Source organism: Athene noctua, chromosome 3 (genome assembly GCF_965140245.1).
Source record: "Athene noctua chromosome 3, bAthNoc1.hap1.1, whole genome shotgun sequence".
NCBI lineage: Eukaryota > Metazoa > Chordata > Aves > Strigiformes > Strigidae > Athene > Athene noctua.
The window spans coordinates 12696030-12711106 of NC_134039.1; the positions used below are offsets into that span (position 1 = coordinate 12696030).

Genomic DNA, 15077 nt, shown 5'->3' on the forward strand with positions numbered 1-15077 from the left:
GCAAGTGGTACTGGTACCCATCTGGAAGTGGATGGGGTGTGGGGATGAGCAGGCTCGGAGGGGAAAGGTGCTAAAAACACTCCTAAATCCTGGAAATCCCATGCCTCGTTAAAACTGCACTTATGCCCGCTTCACTTTATAACTCATCCCTGTCAACACAACTAGGATCATCAGCCCAGTGCCTCCACATAAATACTCGCTGTCTCCCTGGAAGGTCAAGGGGCCTTGGCCGCAGCTCCTCTCCTGCCTTCCTGTTTTGACTGAAGGAGGACAGGACTTGGAGGGAAGGTTGTAGCAACCACACTGTACACAGGCGCTGCTTCTGAAACATAAGATTGGGCAAAGGACTCAAGAATAGCACTGGGTGAGGGTTTTTGGCAAGTTGCAACTTTGCTAAAAATGAGGTTCTGAGGTAGCCAAATCCATTCATAAATTGGAAGCAGTTTTGTGGAATAGTTTCAGGCAAAACAAATGGCAAAGCATTTCATTTTGGGCACTGGCAGTACAAGCTGAGGAATCAAAGGATTATTAAAGCAGTTGGAGGTAGCAGTTGCCTTTCCCTGAATAGCCCGCTGGTGAGGGAATCCACACGGGTGGTGGGAAACCAGATTCAGTCCTCTTCTCTGCCTCTGGGGATTAAACTCATATCAGACAGCCCAGGGAAATGAAAGTGATCGTGGGGGTATGTGCTAGCTAGAGAGAGGCAAGAAGAAACATGTACAGGCTGGAGCAGGAGAAGCACCCTCCCCACAGGGAAGCACGCTGCCCACCAGCCCCACAGCTTTGGATGCTGAAGAACTTGGTATGGCATCCAGCCAGGAGGGAGAGAGACCCGCTTCCCCAAATCCTTAACTACCACAAAGTAACCCTTGTGAGTGCCCAGACAGTCTGGGGTTTGTTTAAGAAGAAATTGCTGGTTTGAATCAGGGAGAGGAAAAGTTCATCCAGGGCTCCCATATCCAAGCTGAGTGACCAAGTAAAAAAAAAATCTGTTTTGTATAAGTAAAAACACTGTTTTGGCACCCTGAATTACTTTTTACACCCAAGCTAGAAGCTGAACAGAGTGACTTTTCGTTGTACAAGCCTAACAGCCCCTAGTGCTCTTGTAGGGCCTTTTATGCCAAAGAGTTTCTTGCACAAGGCTGCGTGCACACAAACTATTTCAATTGCTCTTAGCGGTGCAGGCTGCATCTCTGCTGCAGGCTGCCTGCCTTTGGAGTGCCATAGGCTACCTTCCAGTCAAAAGAGGTAATAAGAAGTGACTTGTCCCCATGATGCGATCTGGATGTCTGATGTGCACTAAGGGGGGATTTAAACACAATTTAATTCTCTCTGTTTTCCTCCTGGCCATCACCAGCTTCTGAAATATGATCAGCTGGAGACAGCAATGATTTCTTGTAGAGAAACTCACCTGGCCTGACCCAAAGCTATGAAATGGATCGTGTATTGAAAGTCCCAGGAAGGAGTGACACCTGAGATCTCTGGAGACAGGGTGAAAGCTTAAAGCTCCTACTTCCTAATCTCTTTCTTACAGATATCCTTCTCTGATTCAGACAACTGTCTTCCTCCTTCCTCCTGAGGTAAACCTCCCACCCAACTTCTAGATTTTTTTCTTGAAAAAGATAAGAGAGGCAGTGGCAAGAGCAGGAACTGTCCTAACATGCAAGTGTCCTTACAGCCTTAGCTTACCTCCCACGACACACCATAAAAATATATACATAAAGAAAATACCACAGTCTTTTTAACGTGAACAATTTCACATGAATATGTGTTTGAACTCAGCAAGTACTGAGTCTGAAGTTAGCTTTGTAATGAAGTGATCTTTATAAACCTACCTGATATGACCAGTCCAGGGAGATATTTTGCCTTTTTCTTCAATAAAAAGGCTATCGGGAACCTGATTTGAACTGAGCTGGGGGGAGTCAGCTGGGATATTTGGCTATGGATGCTCATATTTATGCCCTGAACTTAAGTGAAGAAAGTTCCCAAAATGAAATTGTTTTTTTAAAGTTGTTGGACCGTATCCCCTGACCAGCATTTCCAAAGGCCATTGTGCCCCTTTACGGTCCCTTTCGGTAACCACCATTGGCTTTCTCAAGCCATTTGCTTTTTAAGCAGTAGTATTACCTCATGTGGTACCAATTCTTGTCTTCAGGGAGCGCTTTGGAGCAGTGGAGCGACAACTGGTCAACACATAGCAACACATGGTCTTTCAGGGTTGAGATTTCTGAGATGTTTCAGAGGGTGGCCCTATGTTCCTTTGGTCTCTGAGGATATCCTAAAACCATACTCCTCTTTCAGGGTTGAGATTTCTGAGATGTTTCAGAGGGTGGCCCTATGTTCCTTTGGTCTCTGAGGATATCCTAAAACCATACTCCTAAACTGAGATCTGTACATTTGAGGGAAGGAGATATGTTACTGCAGCCCAGGAAGAGAACTGTGCCTAGCCTTCATGCTGAACTCATCCCCAAACCATATATCTGTAGCCAGATCACTCACAAAGTCGTGACTCAGTTAATTTCACGCTTGGAGGACTGAACCATACTCAGATGATTCTGCTTGCACAGACCGCAGATGGGAAGCCTTTCCTTCACTCTCTGGTATTCTGGTTGAATAATGTCCTCATTGCTTAATCTTGTTAATTTTACTCCTCATTCCTTGCCTAAATCACAGTACTGGCAAGACCTAGTTGCCAATGCAGAAAAAGGCAGGATTTCGTGCTATCTGGTCCCCAAATACTTTGGGGAGGAACAATAGCTTTGAGCAGGTAGCAGAACAGCATGGCTCTCGGGCAGGAGCACGGCTGCTCTCTGGAAACATGATCAAAAGCATGTGAATGAGATAGAGGAGAAGTTGTCTGCATGAGGATTCAAGAAACTGAAGCAACTCTGGGCAGTATGATTGTTTTAATCCATCACTGCTGTTTGCTACGGAGATAGCAAATATGCCAAGAGGATGAGGATGAATAGATGAACACTTAAGATACTGCTTTCACAGATCAGCTTCTTACAGCAAATAGGTGAGGGTACAGAGTAGAAGAATGCACTGAATCAGAAGTGTCTTGGACAAATTCTGCTTTCATCAATGACTTTTGCTGATGTATTTTAAAGTTCCCTTTCATATATGCTTTAATGGCATATTTACCACCTACAAAAAGCGGAGTTTGTTTATCTTACATTTGTCTTTTCTCCTCTGGCATACAACTTTTCTGTTCTGCCTCTGAAACAGTCTTTCTACATTTCTGTGCCTTCAACGCTTTGTCTTCTTGATGTTCAGCCATTAACTCTCCTCCCCTGCCTGCAACCACCTCTTGACGCCTCAATCCCTGCTAGCTCCCTGTAATCTCTCCTGTTATACAATGGAACATTTTTGGCTTGCATAAATGCAAGATTGCATCTTTATATCATTAAGAAAGGAGAATTAAGTCATCTAATTAGAAGAGGTAGCTGCTTTTTTCTGAAATGTGGCAGGCTCAGAAACTCCTAGCTTTTGTGTAAGAACTGTACTTTAATCATTAATGTCAGATTTTAAAGTTGGATTTGACAAAATGTCTTATCACACTCTGTCAAGCTGGAGAAAAGATTCTTGCATGCAACTTTCTTGAGGACACAAGAAAGTTATTACTACTTTGATTTGCACAAAACCCGTGGCTCTAAGACACTGTGTGTTGAATTTGCAGAAATGCTCCTTTACCTCCGTGTATCTTCTCTGCTGAAATCTCTGCGGTTCTTCATTTCTATGACTCCTGAATCTTAATAGAAAACAAATTGATAGTGTGAGTAATCTCTACTTCATGCCAACGGCTTCTGCAGTGTTTCCAGCTATGAACACAATTAGTGTCTAATCACGTGTGGCAGATTAAAAGCTGCATTTACTGAAATGGTCAACGTGTAAAATTCCTGATGAGGATGGGCCCAGCCTTGTAGATGAGGGTGAATGAAAAACTAACTTTCTAGCTACCAAGTTCATCAACCTATGGAGGACTTCTGAGCAAAACGGCCACAGAATTGCTAGTCCTGGAAAATGGTGGATTTTTTTATTTTGCTCTGAGGAGTTGGTTGTGCTCAGAATGACTCCCCCCAAACCTGAGCATGCCTTAAACTATAAGCCTTCAAAAAAATTATTCTTAAAAAGATAGTACCTCTTAACCTATGATGACATCTCAGCTGCTATGTGAAAACATTTTCAGATTACTCCAGGACCAAGAGACATATGCCCCCGCAGAGTGGAGGACTTGTACTAATGAAACCGCTGACAGCCAGATAATCGCCTGGCCCCGTGCAGCGATGCCTGCCTAATCCAGGCAGAGGGGCTGGCTCTTACAGCCAACCTGGCACCGCGTCACTTGGCTCCCAAATGCGGTACCAACACATGCAGACTTGGACACTACAAGAGCACCCCAGAGGAAAACGTTCCCAGAGCAAGGTGACATTTAGGAGATGACAACTTTGTCCAGGGGTCGGTACGGCTTTCGGGTGGTGGATATCAGATGCCAACATCACCCACCGAGCTACATATCTGGCTACGACATACGGTAGAATCGCGTTTAATCAGCCCAGATACAAAACTAGTAGAAGGTTAATTCAGATAAGCTTTTAGGACAGTAGCACTACTCGCAACCAGTTGTAGGGGTTCTTGTTTGAAAAGTAACCAAACAGAAAGCAGACGTTTTCCATTCCATAGCTGCATACTGCGGTGACAAGCATTAGCTATTTCAGTATACCCCTCTTTCAAAAACTACAAAGCTATCTGTTACCAATGCAATAATATCAAGGCAAAATATTAATACAAAGAATAAACCACTTCTTTTTCTCTTTTCCTCTGGCTTTCTAAACATGCTGAATTTTTAACCCTGCTCAAGAGCCACAGGGAAAGCCTTTGTATATAAAAAAGTTATGTAGATTGTGTTACAGAAGATGAGACAGGGAATTACTGGCATTGTTGAAGAGGGGAAAAACTGAACCCCGACAAGTGAGTAATCTCAGTTAACAAAACTGAGAGATACGCTTTTTGACAAGAACATTTAGAGCCCAATTTTCCAGACAAACCTCCATTTTCTGAAACAACCCTGACTAACTCCATACGTTAAATATGGTTGTGCACTCCCATGTGTCCCTGATTCCCTGAAGTTCTCCAAAGAACAGCGTGAGCATGTTCTTACAGCTCATGCGGGAAGCTAACATCTGGGTTGTGTCTTCTGTTGACCTAGGAGGCCACATTTATCAAAACTTGAAAATGCTGTACGGAAAATGCCTCTCTAGGCTTCATCAAAGCCAACTTTTGTTGGTTCAGCTAACTAGGTGGTGGAATTCCCCAAGTTTTACATCTGCCTTTGCAAACACTTCTTCGAACTAGCGCCAGCAACCTCTCCCCTTTAACTCTAGGGAACAAAGTAGAGGAACTACTGGCAACCTTTCTTCTCTGTTATTGCACAAACGGGTGCTTTATCTTTGCCTTGTACCTCGTGCACCCCTGGGATGACATTTCTTGTCTGAAGGGTGTTTTGATAGCATCCACCCTTCCAGTTAGATCCATGCTTTCCAGGGCTGGCTGGCTCTTGTGTCCTCCAGCTCTTCAGGAAACTGTCCCAGTCCACCCTGCTGGCACTTCAAGCATGGGACCTGGGTGTGCATGTAATTTGCTTGGTTTGCTTTAATCCTCCATCTGATGACAGAGAGGCATGGCAGCCCTTTAACTTAGTCTTGCATTAAAGTGAATTTGCATCAAGTGAAAAGTTGCGTTGATCCTAAAACTGAGGATTCTGCAATCAAGTGGTAAAAATAACTCCCGCAGCCTCTGCCAGCTACAGTAATAAGGCTTTCCTGAAGACAGCTTTGGCTAAATCCTAGAATAAAAATGTCACAGGAATTCTAGACATCCTAAATCTGCAGTTATGCAATCTAATTTCTGTTGTACAGGCAATCAAACATCACACTTCAAGCCACCAGCAGGACATCAGGCTAGAGGAAAAAGGCACCCCTTGTCCACCTTCATTCACAGTGTGACATGAGGCAGCAAGCGTCACTATTGCCCCGTTCTTCTCTTGGTGCATATGCTGCCCTGCACTTTCTAAGGCAATGCACTGCATGACATAAAGCAGAGCTCTGAGCCAGCATAGCAGCTCGTGGCTCAGTGGTGCTCTCCTCAGCTCTACCTGCTTTTGCAGAGATTCCTTTGCTAGGTTTTGCTTCCTGGGTGGTGGTTGCCAATGCTTCCGGGGGACAAAAGCCAGATTTTTCCGGTGTACAAGAGAGAGGGATGTGCTGGCGGTTGCTTTTTCCAAGAAAGAGGTGTACAGTACAACTTCTCCTTTACAAGATTAAACAATTCTAAGAATGTACCCTCATGTGGCTCATATCCTCTAGCTTTTTAAACTCAACCTGTGCTTTCCTGTAATGCCTTCAGTACACATGTTTTCTATGCTCTGTTCCTAACATCTTAAGCCAGTCCTCTTTGCCAGTTTGTCCGGAAAACAGACAAATGGAAATAAGCAATTGGGCTTCTAGAAACTTGCATAAGAATCTGTGTGTGAGTGCCGAGCTTTGGTGAAGGAGGCGCTGAGCCCAGGAATGTACCTACTTTCCCCTTCCTGTATTTAGCTGACTAAGATTCCTAAACAGTGGCTCCACATCTTAAATTATAGGTTAGGACTGGAGTGTTTAGCCCACAGTTTGGATCTCTTGTGTAATTCAGCTGCAGCTAAAGTCAGATTTTTCCAGGAGATGGCCCTGTCTCTCTCAACACCTCCAGTTCTTCCTCCCAGGATCATTATTCCCAGCTGAGGGACTGGATTCCATTGCACTAACCAGGTGAGGTACCTAGGACTAAGGCAAACGGCTCATTTTCTGAAGTGCTGCTTCCTCAGCTCCCACATGCTGCTGAGACTGGTGCAACTCTGTGAAGCTGCGTATGTGAAACGAGGCAGAGCAGAACCTGGGAGCCTGAGTCAGACTGTTTTCCTTTACTGTATGCACTAGTACAGAATAAATGACAGTAGTGATGTTAAGACATTTATAAAAACGGTGCCTATGGTACCTGTTCACATATTCTTGCAGGATTACAGTCTGCCACTAATGTGTCCCTTTGCTTTGTATTTGGAGGTAACCAGAATTCGTTTTTATCAGCTGGAAAGCTGATGGAAATTGCTGACCAGAAAAGGATGCTGTAGAGAAAGCAAAAGAATTGGAGGGCACTAAATAACAGTAATGAGTAAGGCAACCCCTAACACTGCTAAGCAAATACTGTTTTACTTGAGAGGGAACAGTAAAATTCATGGGTATGCCTGCACAAAAAAATATTCCCCTGTGGCTTGGTCACATGCAGTCAGGAGTAAAACTGAAGTTGTACATTTTCTATGGTAGGGAGAATAGTTTTTGACAAAATGATGTGATAGAGGTTGTCTGGAATAAACATTAAAAACTAAAAAAGTTCATGGTCTCAGATGAAAAAGAGAGCAGACCCTTTCAGACAGGCAGAAGTGATGAAGCACATTGCTTTTTCAGAGTCATAAAATGTGGTAACTGGCCAGTTGGCTACTTCATCTATGGAGAAGGGGCCAAATTTCTGCTGCTTTTCTTTCAGCAAAGGCGAAAATCTAAGTCTGGATTTATTTACCATAAAGTCTGAAGGAATGAGGTACTGGTTTAATCTGTCATGCATGGTGGTAAATCAGCAGGTTTACAAGCTATTGATTGATAGAGGGAATAATTGTGTGTGTTGTTTCCTTAAACTCTATGAACCTAGATGTTTTTGAAGGAGTTATTAGTGATTGAGCGAGTGGTTCTAGTCAACCAAGAAGTTTTTCTTTTATCATAAAACATGTAATATTTTAATACCTTTTTTTGGCACAAATTAGTGACTGTAAGTAAGAGCACTGAAGATAGAAATCTGACTTACAGTGTACAAGTGGTTATAAAATTCCAGTTCTAAAACAACAGTCCTTGATCAAAGCAGCATAGTTGCAGGGCACACTGATTAGAAGCTGAAACATTAATTATGGCTAAGGATCAAGCATACCTCTTATCTACACTTAAATAAAAAGTAATAAAGAAGCAAAGATTTGTCTTAAGGCCAAAGTGTCCTGAATTACTACTGACAAAGCACAAAGGTTTAAAGCACAGAGACATTTCAGTACCTCATATGGCATTTCTGCTGCTCTAAACATGAGGAGCCCTGCTTATCTGGGAACAGTGCAAGAATAAAGGCCTACCTGAAGTGAGTAGCTGGCATAGGCAACCACATTGTAGACAGCGTACACTAGTGAGTATAACCTCCTGGAAGGAGGAGGAGGAGGAGGTCTGGCTTTCCTGGTAAAGGTGGCTACTCCACAGCCAGGCAGCCTGGGAGGCACTGCTCCATCAACTGCTCTGATTGAGTGCTGACCGTTATACCACACCACGAGACGTAAAAGCAGTCATATCACAAAATTCTATCTGCACTTAAGTAAAATTTGGGTTTCAGCTGGTAATCTCCGATTTGGTCACTACTAGTTAAAGACTTTCTTTCCATGAAAGACAGAAGAGATTAAAATGCCTCGGGCTGAGCAGCGGGGTAGAAGGGCAAGATCCGTGTTTGTGCCTTCTATGACAGAAAGATGGATGAGCAGTGGTGATTCAAGTAATCCAGATTTAAGACAGTCTGTCAAGAAACACTGGAATAAGATATGACACTGAAGGCAACACTTCTAAGAAGTGGCAAAACTACAACATGACTAGCCTGTGCAACTCATCAACACAGTTTACCACAGCCCATTACTGCAGGATTTGGAAGGATTAAATACATGAAATGCTAGATATAATAGTTTCTCTGTTAGAATGAAAATAAACATATTGTATGAAGTTTCCAGACTTGCAGATGTCACAGGCCTTCAGCTGGGACAGCTCAAAAGAGGCAGGATTTTCCAAAAAGTGGTCCCTAGGTTTTCTTGCATTTTTATATGAAGCACCTTAGACTAGAATCTGTCAGAACTAATATATCACATCAGATGAAATGAACTAGTGTAATAAAAACATTTCTATTTAGCATAAACCCATCTCCGGCCATTGGTAATCAAAGCCTGATCCAAAAAAAGCCTCCTGAAGCCCCTAAAGGATAAGATTAATCCTTGAGATGGAGGAGCCTTTCACAAGACTATTTGTACAGATTTGTGTGAGTCCCATGCAAAAGATTAAAAAGTACATAGAAGTTCAGCTCTAACATAAGTTAACTAATTCAGCCAAAGGCAATTGCAGTAAGTGCAAGCTTTCTCATTTCCCTCTGTTCTACCCTCCTCCCCAGTCTGCAGTTATGCCATTGTCCTATATGTGAGACTCTGTACCTTCTTCAAGGATTCTTTCTGCTGTTGTTACTGGCCAAAATGGCCCTGGTGTTTCAGAAAAGATGCAAGTCAATAATCAACATTTCTTTGCTTTGTGAGGTTTGGTTTACAGCTGCAGGAAAAAAGTGTGAGCTGTGTTCATGCAAGCTCTCAAGAGTCAAAAGAGAAGAGAGAGGAAATCCTAGAATCAGGCCCACACTCCATTTTCAGGTTCTTCAACAAAAGGGAAAAAAGTTTAAAAAACCAACCCCACACTATTTTTAAAAATCTGCCTTAAGGTGGTGCGTCACTGGTCTGCTTTCGTGCATTTGAATGGTAGAAGTCAAACAGGCTGAAGTGATCTAAAAGTCACACAATCAGATTTCATAGAGAAAACACTGATTCCACTCTTTAAAATATATTTTGGATAACTAGTCATCACTTGGACTTGAGCTTACAAGACCTTTAAGATGAGCCTCGTTGCTCTGTGCTAGTCACCCTGAGCTTTGCAACTGTGGATACAGCCTCATGGAACTCATTGCCAAGACAGAGGTATGAGGTTACTGTATCAGTAACTGCAGGCTTGAGTACTTGTGTCAGCTTTTTGCCTACCGCCTTCCTCAAATCCTTCCTTGCAGGTTCAGGCAGGGACAAAGTTGTGAGCATGTTGGAGACGGTCACTGCTCCATGCATCATGCTTCTGTAACGCTGCCTGACATGCCCGGAGTGAAAACTAGCCATTGACTGTGCCTGAAAGGCTTTTAGCTGCTGTGGTCTTCATTACATCTTACTAACAACTAGGAAAGGGCCCTGGCAGGGCCTGAGCGTGCCTTTGGGAGGCTCCCACAATGAAAGCAGCAAAGCATTCAAACAACTGTTTCATTGTCTCTCTCAGTTGAGCAGACAATATTGCATTGTCACTGCTCTAAATACTTCAGCGTGCCAAAATGTGCCATTTTCCTTCTCAGCCCTCACTCACGTCTACAATAAATAAGGGCAAGTGTAAGCAGCTTTGCATTTTAGGTAACCTTTAGGCACTGCATGCTGGAGCAGAGAGTCCCCCTGAGCCTGAAGAGAAGTTGATTCAGTCATGTCTGATAGCAGCCAGGCTGGACAGGACACTGAAGAGCAGAGCAAGCAGGCCAAGATACAGTCCCATTACACCAGAATAACCTGCCACCAGTCTACAGCTCTGGGACTGAAAGGCAGAGGATGACCCCTATGTGTCTTCAGCAGTCCGTCATAGATCTTTCTTCCGTGAACGTGGAAGGGCAGACCAGTGTCCTTAGTCGCTGCAGCATCCTGTGGCAGCTATGATTTTCACACCTTCCAGTTCAGCAGGTGGTGGAAGAGCAGCTGTTTGTTTTATGGCAAACTCTTGGACAGCCAAGCCAGTGGCTGCTGTAAAATGGCAGCTTGGAGAGAGACCGATTGCTGTGGTGAAAAGTGGTCCTTCCCAACAGCACCTATCGCCAATCCTGATTCTTATATTTCCTTGGCATCAGCAAAATCAACAAATTTGACATCCTCTCTTCACACCCTGTCTAATTTCCAGATGTCTCTGTCATCTGTTTTCTTCATAGGAGAAGCAGCGTGGTCTTGGCCCTTCACTTGGAGGCCGCAAAATTCACCTCTTGGCATTTGCTGCTGGCAGAGAGCAACACAGGAGAGCAGGTTGACTCACCCTGTTTCAGTTTTCCTTTAAGTGAACCAGATGTCCCTGTCACAGCAGAGCAATGCCTATGAAAAGGGTAGGAGAATAGCACTGCCATGTGTCACTGAGAGCCCTTGATCACCACCATTTAGAGCTGCCCTCTCATTATACAAATTGTGGCAAAAATAAGATGTTTTCAGTGCCATTTCAGTGATCAAATTATTTCAGTCTTATGTTTTTTGCTTGGTTTGGCCTACATGTATTTTGCTTGCCACATTGGCTAATGAAAAATATGACTGTTCTGAAAAAACACGCTTACTATGAAGTTCAGCAAAGATAGGTAAACTTAAGTGCAGCACCCAGTACAAAAATGCCACTTGGACTTATCAAGAGGTTTCTTGGGCTCATCTTAAACTGAAGCAGTAAGGTGCATATAAATGTACACTAAAGCATCTACTGATTCTTAGCCACACGATAAAGCAACTGTCCAGAACTGGGAACACCTGTAGACATTCCTCAACTATCACCCTTTGGTTGTGGTACCACCAATGATAAGATGATCTGAGGAGAAAGAAGTCAAATCTGAGTTCCTGCTCTGCTGAAAGCTCTACTGGGCCATAAGGTATTCAAACAGCCTCTGATCAGGCTCTGCTCAACCAAAAAGTCCTCTTGCACTTGAGCAAGGGACTTTATCAAACGGCTGTTGTAGGAAAGCTCTTGCTCTCTAGGTAAGAAATTCTGAAATAATTTTCGTATGAAATACATTCATTTCTACTTCCTGAGGACTCTAGTACTCTCTCTTTCCCAGACACATAGACAATTTTTTGCTTTGCTCCTTTTTCCAGTCTAATTCCACATTCATGACAGTTTTGAAGAAAAGTGCACAGCACATTTTTATTCAGAATTTGAGAGAGGTGTCTGGGGAGGTAACAGATGGTTAGACGGAATGAACTCCAGCATGAACCTTGTGCATATATCAGGGACTCCATAGCATTTCAGGAGAGGTGAGCAGGAGCCTGAAACCATGTTTATTCTTTTTCTTCTCCCATCAGACTCCCAAAGGTACCTGTTTGGAGTCGGTGAAGATTGCCATTGATGCTGGTTACCGCCATATTGACGGCGCCTTTGTCTACTACAATGAGCATGAGGTGGGACAAGCCATCCGGGAGAAGATTGCTGAAGGAAGGATCAAGCGAGAAGACATTTTTTACTGTGGCAAGGTGAGAAGCTGCACTCAGATAATCCAGGATTTCTGTGAATTGGCTTAAGAATGCCTGTAGTCAACATCAGGCATGCTTCCAGATCCAACATCCTTTTTTTTTTTTTTTCCTAGCATTACCATAATGCTGCAGAGCTTAATGAGCACTAGATTTGCTGTTAAGTGCAGGAATCCCTATTGTTCTCAGTTTAAAGCTTTGTTAGCAGTGGGAACCATGCTACATCCATTCTGCCTAGTATTGTAGGCACCAGCAAGTTGAAACTATTGCTACACTCAGCAGTGCTGCCTAAGCTGTTACTGTCCCACGTGTTATGCTGGCACACACATTTGTATACTCACTGAGCCTGCAAATGGGTTATTTTCTGTTAGAGCAATTCCCCGTACAGGTTTGCTGTTAGATTGCACAATGAAAGGGGTGGGAGCAAGCACGTGTACGCAAGTGTCTGTGTACAGGAGAACAGCAAGTGCTTACAGTGGTACTACTGCCAGAAAATTACTCATCAAGCTACACCCTTAGTTACTGTATCACCTGTCATTAAAAGGTTCTAGTATGATGAATCAACTTACTTGGAGAGAAGATGTCATCACACTTCTGCTCTAGAGCAAAGAGGCCAGAATAACGCATGAGCTGGTTAATGGTTTAAAGTCTTAGCTGTAAGAGTTGATTCTCTCCTAGAATAATGAAATCCCTTGTCCGATAAAGTGTCTGACAAAAGCTGTTACAACTACAATGACTATATCCCAGGTATAAGAGAAAGAGCTCATTGCACATTGCAGAATAAAGATCAGATGGCCCCAGAAAATTCATGGTGCCTCTCCAGTTTCTAATGGAGATTATGGCCTCAAATTCCCCTTCCTGCAGTGCTTCTTTGAACATATCAGCCTAATATTTTCCCTTTCTCCTTTCCCAAATAAGACGTAATCCACAAAAGTTACTCAACAGCCTTGGAAATAAATACTATGGTTCCTAGAGTGAAAGATCCCATGGGATAAAAGGCCCATTTTACTGCAAGCAATATAGTTAAGCTCTATGATCTGGGAAAGTAAGCTTCATATTGGGTAGTTTGCAGACCAAGTGGATTTCAGCAACGATAGACCAATTTCCGAGTACAGCAATTTCCAATTTGTAAAGTATGCAACCCTTTTCCAAGTTCCCTGCTTGATTCTACTGGTAACAACCTTGCCATCCTGAGAAAAGCTTCACATCCTCAGCTTTTCCACCTTTATCAGGGTAGTCTCTCAGCCTCTCATATGCCAAATATGTTGATTTGGATCAGTCAAATTAATTTGTTTCAACAGTTTTATAGTTTCATTACTGCAAATTACCAGTAATATTTCAAATCAAAACCACAAAGTTGTTCCAAAAGGTTAGAACCAGATGTCCTAACAATTCTAAGTCTTTTAACTTTCTCAATTGCTTCCCCTGCAGTTTATTTTCCCATACAAACCTTTAGGTTCTGTGAAAGCACATTTTGTTAAAATTTCCGAACTTACTTTATTTATTAAACCTTTCTATATTAGGTTGTCTGATCTAATCATTAGATGATTTTCCTAGCTGATAATCACTACTTAAACATTGAGCCATCTGTGAAACTACATTTGACTTCTTGATTGTAGGTTCATTTGTTCCCTAAACTGCAGATCCTGCAAGCCACGGGGCTGCAACTCATAGTACCACAAGAGCCAGTGCCTGTAGTTCCGGCCTGCCTTGAGACCGTGAGATGGGACACACGTGGATTTATCTTTCTGTTATGTCCTGTTTGTGCTTGACAAAACTTCAGGTGCTCAGGGTAATAGTTCATTAAGGCATCTCTGTAGTCTTTAAAGAATTTAGAGGCAGAAATTGAAAATATTCTGCAACCAATTCAATCCATCACAATCCAGGATTTTCACAGGTTTCACTGAACATTTTCACAGCAACTCTGAACTTTCCAGGAGGGGTGGGACTGGGTGTCTCTTGCCTTATGAGCTTATGTATCTTTAGCTTTATGTACCTCACAAACTCATGTATCTTATGAACTACAGGCAAATAGCAAGCTACCGCCATTAATTGGTAACTGACTGATATGAACTGTTGCATCTTCTGGGAGACATGGTGGATAGAGTACACCATTATTGGAAGCAGTCTACACAACAAAATTTGGTTTTGTTTTCAGCCTTATTGACATCAGAAGTACTGGAAATTCCCAAAACCCTTCAGACTCAAGCCCCTCATGCAAATCTTTCCTTAATGGAAGATGATGCAGATTGAAGGCTGGTCCGTCAGCAGGAACTAACAAGAACAGCCCCGCTGAGTGGCAGTGTTACTGGAATAGTGACTTGGTGCAGTCGGGCTGCATCTGCCAGTTGAAATCATCAGCACTTGCATTTGGCTCATGCTGCTGGCTGGCTGATCAGGCAGAGAAGCTCAGCATCCAGAAATTTTAGAGGTTTTATATCAACTGCCAACATCTCACTTGGCTTATATAGCAAGACCTTTTTGGTCTCCTCTTTCATCCCAGGATATTTCTTTCATTAAACTAGAAGTAACATTTCCAGGAAATGTGGTGTCCTGAAATGCCAAAGCCAGCTGGCAGCTTTGGCTGCTCAAATGTCTACATGGGTTCTACTTAGGTAGATAATACAATGTTGAACAAATCATGAAAACAGTTATGAAACTCCTCAGTTTCCATGGCATCTATGTATTAACATAGTACAAACGTTTGCTGTTTCTAAATGCTGTTTGTTTAGAACCTCTGTAGTTTTTTAAAGGGAAGTATATTCACCGGCAAGTACTGAACTCAATAGCACAGAGCTAGAAAGGGTGCTCAGAAAAACTGCTTGTAAACTATCAACTATCAGGTTGCTAAATTTCTAAAACACAGTAACAAAACAAACTACACATGAAAGGTATACAGACTCATTTCCTT

The 15077-nt window shown here is 42.9% G+C and overlaps 1 protein-coding gene across 2 annotated transcripts in view; it reads left to right on the forward strand.

Moving 5' to 3' along the window:
* Window positions 1–15077, forward strand: part of AKR1D1 (aldo-keto reductase family 1 member D1) — a 35237-nt gene that overhangs the window by 4527 nt on the left and 15633 nt on the right. For both annotated transcript variants that reach the window (XM_074901264.1, XM_074901265.1), the window contains exon 2: window positions 12002–12169. In XM_074901264.1, the coding sequence (XP_074757365.1) occupies window positions 12002–12169 (168 nt within the window). The remainder of the gene's footprint in view (window positions 1–12001; window positions 12170–15077) is intronic.